General features: G+C 42.4%; 1 protein-coding gene across 1 annotated transcript; it reads left to right on the top strand.

Annotated features, from left to right (window-relative positions):
• Window positions 1-1,473: 1,473 nt before the first annotated feature.
• On the top strand, window positions 1,474-7,356 carry LOC119225416 (mucin-5AC-like). The gene is made up of 2 exons (XM_037483263.2): window positions 1,474-1,745; window positions 3,262-7,356. Exons 1-2 carry the CDS (start codon window positions 1,574-1,576, stop codon window positions 6,444-6,446), a joined length of 3,357 nt encoding a protein of 1,118 aa, XP_037339160.2. The 5' UTR covers window positions 1,474-1,573; the 3' UTR covers window positions 6,447-7,356.
• The last annotated feature ends 2,949 nt before the right edge of the window (window positions 7,357-10,305 follow it).

Raw genomic sequence — 10,305 nt, 5'->3', positions numbered from 1 at the left:
TCTTCCCTGGCTCCTTGTTTGTTTTAGTATTTATTTTGAGATTTTACTGATCCCTTTTAAATAAATATATATAGAGATAGAGAGTGAAGTGTTGACCACTTATGAGCCAGTTGGCAGCCTTAGCCTTCTCAGGTTGGGTCCCTCTGGCTGTTCCAAGGTTGAGACTGAAAACTAAATCCAAATCTTAATGCCATCAAAGCCTGTCTGCTTCAATACAACCTGCCGATGAGATGAGATGATGAATAAGAATCTCTTTTCAATCACTTAATCTGGCAGGCTTTTGTATGATGTTGTTGCTTTGCTTGTTTATTTCTTAAAAGATTTTACTCAACTACTCAACTTTTACTAAATTATGTTATTGTATATCTTAGTTTATCATTATGGTATCGATTGGTTTTATGTTTGCAGCCACATTGTGTTTTATCAGGGTTTACATTAACTAATCTTGCAAAGTTGTTTAATCAAATAAAGAGAGCTTTTGGAGCGCCCTCTAGTGGGCAGAGAGCAGCAGCTAACCAAGCGCTCACAAACAAGCGCTCTGTGCAGAGAAAGCAGCGACAGCCAAACACACAGACTTTTTAAGGACTCTTCTTTGTGGGTTTCTGCTTTAAACATCCTCCATCATTTATTCGTTTATAGTGCTGCCCCATAACGAGAAAATTTTTTAACAAAACATTCAGTATTCAGACATGAATATTTACTAAGAATATTTTATGGTCTATTTAAAGCCAACACATTAAATTAGATAGTGATTAGCTAAATATATACAAAATCATAATTTATAGGGTACTTTCTATTGTGAAGTAACTGTCCCCAACCCTGACATCAATATTTGTAGATGTAGGGTTTAAGCCAGAGGCAACTAACTGGCAATAAACCAGTGTCTCATGTGCTCCGAATTGGTTGAAACCCCGTCATGACGCGCATTGAGCTCCTCCACGTGAGGAGAAGAATGGCCCTGCATTCAGGCCCATCTTCCCAGAAAAGGAGATATTCAAGCTTATCTTCACGTTATTTCTTTTTCTGGATTGAAGCGCTTTATTTGAACATGCAGAAAGTTTGACTTTTAAAAAAAATGCAGCCCTCATTTTATTTAGTTAATTGAGAGAACATTATTTATATTTGCAGTCACACATACATGTTTAGTTCTCTGTTATGTATATGTTACAAAAAATATTGTCAAAGGAGTTTTAGAATCATACTGAATTCAGTATTACATGCAACATTTGCATGTAATCAATATGTTGATTATGTGCAAATGTTGATATAACTCTATTGTATCTAAGTAGTCACATTATGGTCTTCCGGACCTTTGCTTCTAGAAATGTTCTCTAACTTGACCTCTTCACATTTTAGTTGAAGACCCCTGATTTAGGCTTTCAGGAGCCGACGAGGATGTTAGAGACAACTCCCACCTGAGCGGGGCAGGAAAGCGCGGTGTTCTACCGACAGTCTGCACCACCGAAGAAGAGCTTGTTTACAACGTCCGGGGAGGGCTCAAGCGGAAGATAACTAAAAAAGAACGCACGTTCTGTTAACGTTAGACCCAAATAGTTTTAAGAAGAATTCCAAGATGTCTACAGTCCAAAGTATGAGACGGTTCGTGTGCGATAGAATGACCGCGGCAGCTCAAGAGATTTTGGGAGCCTTCGAAAGGAAAATAGAAAACTACGAGGCAGAAATCGCCCGTCAACGCAGACTCCTGAACGCCGTTTTGACTCCGGAGATAAAGTTGCACCGGACAGGTTGGGTGAAATACTTTCTAATGAACCCTTCTTCACAATGTGTTTCGGTGTCATCTACATGGTGTAACCGGTCATTTGGTTTCGAGGTACATACATAGCAGCACAGTAGGAGCTAGATCGTATTGTGGCAGAGGCAGCTCGCTGACCCGAGGTCGGTCAAATGTGTGTAGTTTTGCGTTTACAATAAGACAATAAAACATTAAATCACTTTCTAAAGTTATCACTCGTCAATTTGGACTTGGAAAACACACTTTTAATAAAGAAAAAAGGTACTCGAGGCTGTACTTTATCGTCAATAATGTTCCAGTTGCAGGGCGTTGTCGTATCGGTGCTACGCTCCAACAGGCTTTGGAACCAGCAAGACGGCGCCCTCGGGGGAAACTATGGATACACATGTTTGAGTGTTCTAAGGCACGCCCAGGAAACAGCCTGAACCAGAAGGTTCTCTCCCAACTCATGTCATTCAACTTGAGTAAATACGAGTAAAGAGCAGGTTTTTTTATCGGGCGTCAGTTTGACGTTTTGATTGATATAAATAGTTAGTAAATAACTGCCTTCCAGCACAACATAGTTGTAGCCACCAAACGTTGTGTATTGCATTGCAATACCCTAGAGCGGGGGTCCCCAAACTTGTTCCTGTGAGGGCCAGATAACTTTTCCCTTCTCTGGAGCGGGCCGGGGTCAGAAAAAGTGTGACGATTGCAGTGGGTGCCTAAGTGCAAACATTTATCGTTTTCCAGAAAGCCACATATAACCAAATATTAACAATCCGGGATCTTCACAGAAAAAACAGTCAAGAAAATAAATATCACAATGAAATAAATAATTACCAAATAATCTTCTCTGGGATCTTTACAGAAAAAAATGAAATAAATAATAACCGCCACCGCCTCTTGACAGATGAGAGCATTGAACAAACAAATAATCGTTTGACCACTGCAGGTTAAATACCCTGCATTCTGAATCAACCTTTTCTCCATTATTCCGTTCTACTTCACAGGGGCTAGTCTAGGATTTGCGTGGCCAGACTGAAAAAAAATCATAATGCCCCTCTGGTATTGTTCAGGGGGCCGGGCCAAATGTGGAGGCGGGCCGTAGTTTGGGAACTACTGCCCTAGAGAAATAGTTCCCGTACGTGAGACCGTTGCTATGCAACAGACAAACAGCAGCAGTACCCTTGTTAAACTAACACAGCATTTGCTTGATGATTAGCTAGACATTAATTTGTGCTGAATTGTCCTCTTTGGCTTAAAGGTGCCCGAAAAGCTGTAATGAAAGCTAGCATTGCCCTGAAGAAAATATGTATGTCTGTATTTGGTATCTGTTTGTGTGTATGGAACGTACAAACATGCCAGATCCACCGTTTCTGTTCTTTCACTTAAATGCCTGTATAATATTTAATGGAGAGCATTTATGTATTGTTTATTTGTCCATCTCTGTGTAAAGGCCTTTTACTGTACAATACAAAAGCTTATATATTTCCAACATTTCTAAATTTCTTTTTTCTTAATTTCAGAGCTGCTACAGATATGTGGAGGGGAGGAGGAGGCTCTCCACTCACACCAGTATGCTAATACCAGTTTGGTCCCACCAGATCCTCCACCGATTAAAGAGGAGCATGAGGACATGTGCATTAGTCGGGAACAACAGCAGCTTGCCAAACAACCGGAGACTGAAGCTTCCAAGTTGACTCCAGCTTGTGAGAAAAGTGTCCACTCTCAGCCTTTGGACCCTCAACAAACTGAAAGCACGGCAAACAACGAAATATTATCTCCATCTGACAAGGGGAATTCTGCAGCATCTTCACCGAGCACAGGCCACAAGCTCCTCTCTCACAACTCTTGTGTGAGAGCTGAGAGCCAAGATCCCATAACTTTTACCCAAGGAAATGCAGCGGCAAGTAGACTTATTGAGTCAACACAAACTCATAAAAGCAACGAGAACACCCCATCAGCTATAGGTACTGAAGATACATCTCTTAAGAAAAACAAGAACACCACATCAGCTACAAGCACCGAGCAAACATCTCTTAAGAAAAGCAACAACGAGAACACAACATCAGCCATAGGTACTGAAGATACATCTCTTAAGAAAAACAAGAACACCACATCAGCTACAAGCACCGAGCAAACATCTCTTAAGAAAAGCAACAACGAGAACACAACATCAGCCATAGGTACTGAAGATACATCTCTTAAGAAAAGTAACAACCAGAACAAGACATTAACTACAAGCACAGAGCAACCATCGCTTAAGAAACGTAACGACGAGAACACCACATCAGCTATAGGTACTGAGAGAACAACCAATAGAACAGGCAAAAACAATAATACGGCATCAGCTAAAAGTACTGAGGATAAATCTCTTAAGAACAGCAACAAAGAGAAAACAACATCAGCTATATGTACTGAGCAAACAAAGACCAATGACGAGAACACAACACCTGCTGTAGGTACAGAGCAAACAACCAATAGGATAACCAATGACAAGAACACAACATCAGCTACAAGTACCGAGGAAACATCTATTAAGAAAAGTATTGCCGAGAACACATCAGCTACAAGTACTGAGCAAACAGCTCCTAAGAAATGTGATGAAGAGAACATGGCATCAGCTATATGTGTCAAGACATCACCAAATAAGAACTGTAACAATGACAACCCAGGATCAAGTGGAAATACTGAGCAAGCGCTAAATAAGAAGCATGACAAAAACACAAGGCCAATCACAGGCGTTGAATCAACCCCACACAAGAGTGGCGATGGTAACGTTAAATCAGCAATTGGTGGGCCCACTGAGCCAACACTCAATAAGGAAATGGATAATGTAAAAACACTAGTGACTAGTTCTGAGCTAATCAAAGATAACTACGAGAGCACAAAGTCAAATGAGACACCGACAGGAAATAGTAAGCCAAGTAACCAAACACCAAGTAAGAAAAGCCCGAATGTGAGGCCGGCCTCAACAGGACGTTTTGAGACAACACCAAATAGGAACCCTAAGAATGACAAGGCGACCTCAACTACAAGCTCTGAAGCACCATGTAAGGAATGCAAAGATGAGGATAGAACATCAAAAACCGATGCTGAGACCACACTAAAAGGGAATCGAAGCAACAGGAAAAAACCATCAACCAGAGGTACTGTGCGAGCGCCCAGTAAGACGCCTAATGGTGAGAACACAACATCTAAACAAACATTTAGCAATAAGATCGCAACATCTGCTCGAGGCACCAAGCAGACACTGAACGATAAACGTAATGATGACCCAGCATCAAAAGGAAATGACGCATCAACAACAAACAACAAAAGCCAAGATGTGATACAGACCACAGCTGGAAGTGTTGAGTCAATACCAAGTAAGAGGTGTAGCAATGGGAAGAGAACATCAGCCAGAAGAACTGAGGAAACGTCCAACAATAAGGCCACAACATCAACCAGTGACCCAAGTGAGAAATGTAACAATGGGAGGACCACATCAACTAGAAGAACTGAACCAACTTCAAATAGGGTACCCAATGATGGTACAATAACACCAACTGGAATAACTAAAACAGCACAATTTGAAAAATCCAAAGGTGTGAATCCAACCTCTACTGGAAGTATTGAGCCAACTGCATATATAAATTTTAACAGCGAGAACACATCAGCTAAAAGTATTAAACCAACAGCAAAAAGGAAACACGACAATGGGAAAGTAACGGTGACCACAAGTACACAGCCATCGCCAAATAAGAAGCACTGCGATGGGCCCCCAGCATCCACCACGAGCAACAACCCAACCCCAAATAGGAGGCCCAAGAGTGGGAGTGCAACGTCAGAAGGAGGCACTGTCCCAACCCCAAATAAGACGCACACAGATGAAAGGACAACGTCAACCACTGCAGCTACGGCTTCAACCAGAAGTTCAAGGCAAGAACAAAGGGAGAAACGTAAGAGTGAGAGCGCAACATCAAGTGTAAGCACCAACCCAACGGCCAACAGGAAGGACGGCATCCAACACGACGACAACCCTTACAAGTGTGACAGGTGCAGCAAAGTGATGACGAATTTCAAAAACTACAAGTTCCACATGAAGTCCCACACCGTGGCGAAGACTTTCAAGTGCGACACTTGCGGCAAAATGTTCAGGGAGAGCTGGGACTTGAACAAACACGTGTTGATTCACGCCGTCGACAAGCCCTTCAAGTGCAAGGAGTGCGGGCACGGGTTCTACCGTCAGTACAACCTGGAGCTGCACCTTCGGGTGCACACGGGGGAAAAGCCCTTCAGGTGCGACACCTGCGACAAAAGCTTCAGCTCGTGCGCAAACATGAAGAAGCACATGAGGACTCACACGGGGGAGAAGCCCTACAGCTGCGGCGACTGCGGGAAGGAGTTCGCCGACTGCTCGGCCTTCAAGAATCACCGGCGCGTGCACACAGGGGAGAAACCCTACAAGTGCAACGTGTGCAAGAAGCGCTTCGCCGCCCGCACGACCCTGAGGAGGCACAGCAGGACGCACACGGGGGAGAGGCCGTACCTGTGCACCGTGTGCGACAAGGCGTTCGGCAACCGGTCGGACCTCACGGGCCACATGAGGTTACACACGGGGGAGAAGCCATACGAATGCGCCACGTGTCGGGAACGCTTCTCCACCTGGAACAAACTCCACAAACACAAGCGGGTGCACGCCAGTGACGCGCCAAGCTCCTCCACCTAAAGCCCCCACGTGCTTGGGAAACGCCCTACTCCTGGTTGTTGAGACAGGGCGACGGCGGGCAGTCTGCTGGTGCGAGCGCCACGTGCACGGTCATATTTGCAGGGATAAAAATGTACACATTTATATGTACAGACTTTTTCAGGGGGATGGGCTGTTATAATGGTAGGGAAAACCTGTTCTGATGGAAGGGACCCAATTACTCATGCCAGTTTAAGTTGTCGTATCTTGTTGTTTTCTACTGAATTGCAATTGAACTTGTCGGAGTAAATCTAGATCAGTGGAGTTCACCTTTTTAAAATTTTATTATAGATTATTTTAAGTCTGTGGTAGACAAAGGTTTGTCTTGGTCTCATCCCTGGCAGGTATCAGATTTATTGTACTCACGGTTATTTATAAATCCATGTAATATTTCTCTGCACTACTAAATTATGTCCATGTCATTGAATCCCAATGAAATGCAATTGAATCTATGGCTATACCATGACAAAATGTAGAAAAGACCAAGGGGGGGGAGAGATACTTCTCAATTAACTTTAGACCGTACCATATGAATTTAGAAAAGCAACATAGGAAATAACTATTTCACTTGCTCTCCCAGGTAATGTTTGGGACGGCAGTTAATGAAGCAGACACAACAGTCCGGATGAGTGGATATAGACGTGTATTACACTGGTGTCTCCCTGCAGGAACACCTGATGATCCCATGATTCACTTCCTCCTCCGAACACTAGACAGCAGGCACGAGTTACTTTGAAGCCTCTGTCTAAAACGTTCTGGGCTATACAAATGCAGATGTTGAAACAGAAATACGAAGATTTTAAAGTTTAATATTTCACCTGAAAAGTGTTTTCACCACAGTGCCATGTATTCAAAGTACTGTTATTCATTAAATTCAATCGTTACACTACAGGTCTGGGAGTGGATATTTATTACTACCAATGTGGGTTGTAAACACTGCGTACTAGATCTTAATCTTGTGGAGGACATTTACTGACATTAAGAGATTATGGGAAGACTGGGCGGGGTTCAGGCAACGGCGGAGCTAAAGGGCTTCAGAAAGTAGCTCGGCAGGCTGGCATACACCACGTGGGAGTCCCGGACATCACTGCCGCCTGTCAGACTGCATCTCCAGCCGGTTAGAGCCCCGCCTCCTCGTCCGTCACGCTACCAGCGTCCCCTTTGGATGGGAAACTTCAATCCCCCGTGTCTAGTTTGTCCGTCAGTCTGACCACCTCGCTGTCTGATGGTCCATTTGTCGGTCTGAAACAAAAGCTTTGATTAGAAAAGCTTTATTAAATCAGAGGGAGAACTTGTTTGCCACCAATAACACACAATAGAGGTGATATTACATCAAATAAAATGAAAACTAAAATGCCCAAAAGGTAGGAACAACATCACAAAGTTATTATAAGCCAAGAAACATATTTAAAGTGTTCATTAATTATTCTACTGGGATAAAGGACCTTCGGAGTGCTTCAGGGAAACACAGGCCTCCATTAATTTAATGAGTCCATTAAAAACAGTATGATGGATGGCCACGGTTCTATTTCCTATAATAACCTCATGTGAGTCTGGGGTAAGGCCAATTACTGAGCTAGCATTTATGATCCTCTTGTTGAAAAGGTTTCTGCTGATGTCAAAGGACCTGATCTTCCTCAAGAAGAAACGTCTGAACTGAGCCCTTTAAGTACAGCATCATTGTTGGTGTTCATTTTCCAGTTTATAGTTATTTAGTCATGCAGAAGAACTGAATATGGATAAGAGTAGCCCCTATCTGTAGGCCACCATAGTTCTGACATGCTTGTAGAGAGAGGTACCTTGTTAGTTTGAACCAAATGCTGATGGAATCCCTCCCTTAAATCTAGCTACAACATTTTGCCTGATGGTGTATATGTAACCAAAAAGTGGTTTCTCAGTGAGGTGGTGTGTATGCGCCACATTAGTTGACTCAATTAACTTAAAACACAATTCCACTCTGAATCACAAACTACAGTTAAAAACAGTCAAACTCAACATAAAAATATTCTCTAAAATGACTGAATCTAAAAGTAGTCTCAGAGATTCTGCAACACTGGGTAAAAGCCCAGTAAAAGAGGTGCACCTCAATTTAAAACCAATTAAAAATGACACCAGGTTGAGTCAGGGACAGTTGGGGAACGTGGGTAACTACACCACAAGGACAATTTGCTTACCAACAGATTTCTAAAAGCTTTTTAAACACCACTGCTCACAATTCTTTAGGTCAAAGTCCACCTCCTCTCCATGCCGCACCTTTCCCCCTCATCACACCAGGCTCTTTAAAAGGTGCAGAGGGGCACACCTGTTGACCCTAATGAGATGCACCATTCGACACTCACTTGATAAAATATAAGGCAGATAAACCATTAAAACCTGCAATAATACACTAACCACAACACACAGGTAATCAAAAACATGCAAACAATAAAAATGGAAGTAAAAGCAGGCAGATACAAAACTCTAAAAATGACTATAATTAAAACAAAGTTGTGTCTAACGTTTACATATAGTCCAGTCATAACAAGGTCACAGGTCTGCAGAGTTTAGGTTTAATAAAAGAGGTCAGTTTCAATGGGAATCCCCCCAGCCTGACATCATACTTTCCATCAAGGCTAGTGGGTCAAAAATGGACACATATAAAGATAAAAAGGATTATGTATATTTAACTAAATTACATAAAAGCATAAATGGATTTGCGATGAAACCCCCGAGCTCAAAAAAACACGTCTGCGGAATCCATCATGGTTTTCATAAGCTTTCGCCTGCAATCGGCATCGTCAGCGTGCACCGCACATCGTATCCATGTCGGCTCTGGCCCGACGCGCTTCTGTGCTCACCCCGTGATTTATAAACGTTTATCTCACCACAGCGGTCAAATCAAAAGACTGGGAAAAGGGGAACAAATTAACAGAAAGGTATTTAGCTTTACTAAGGGATCTCCTTATGAAAACCACAGTATTCATAAAGCCACAGGGCATAATTATGTTTTTATAGATTATATAACCATAATGTTGCCTTGTAATTTCATGGTTACTAACGTAGCAATTTTGAGACCCCAGTTTTTCTTTGGGTTTGTTTGTTTGCGTTTTATGTGTAAGAAGTTATGCATGTTTTTTTAAATCTGAGCTCTAATTTTAACAGGATGTCAGATTTGTGTCGATTTTGGGTACGAAGTACTTCTTGAATGTGGAGAGACGAGTCGGCAGTGAGTGTTGGCAGGAGGTTTGTTGACTCGTAAGCCTCAAACTGCTGACTTATAGATCACTGGTGGGCTGGATCAGTCTGTGCCAACGCAGAAGGCTTCACATGTGATGTTGTTGGAGGGATAAAATTGTGCTCTACTTTGTCGAGTGATGGGCAACATTTCAGCTACAATATAACACCTGCAGGCTCTGACTAAGGCCTGTTGTGGCTTTGTGGTTCTGTATTTTTCACATTGTTGAAGAAACCAACATTGAAGCTATCATTGGGCAATGCTCCCTTTTACAGGCATCGTCATGCTGACGTTGTGTAAGCTGGATGCAAAAAAAAGCAAATTAACCCAATTCAGAGCTGTGGGCTCAACTCACTCATCAAAAATGTCCTCTGTTGTGTCGTTGGGGGCCTGGAATAAATATTTCCTCCCTCTGATTTGATAATCTCAAATGTAGAAAATATCTGTTAGGAAATCATTTTAAGCTTTAGCAAGCTATAATATTGGCAAAACCTGTATATGATGGAGAGAAAATGTTGCTAAATAGTTTTGCTATTTAGCCAGCTCGCTAATTCCACCACGTTTCATGCAACGTTGAAAATTTAAGTGACATTGTTGGATCCCGACATCTCTCATTTTGGCAGCAAC

Source organism: Pungitius pungitius, chromosome 5 (genome assembly GCF_949316345.1).
Source record: "Pungitius pungitius chromosome 5, fPunPun2.1, whole genome shotgun sequence".
Taxonomy (NCBI): Eukaryota; Metazoa; Chordata; class Actinopteri; order Perciformes; family Gasterosteidae; genus Pungitius; species Pungitius pungitius.
The sequence above is the reverse complement of the archived record's forward strand: the minus strand, read 5'-3'. Positions and strand labels throughout refer to the sequence as shown.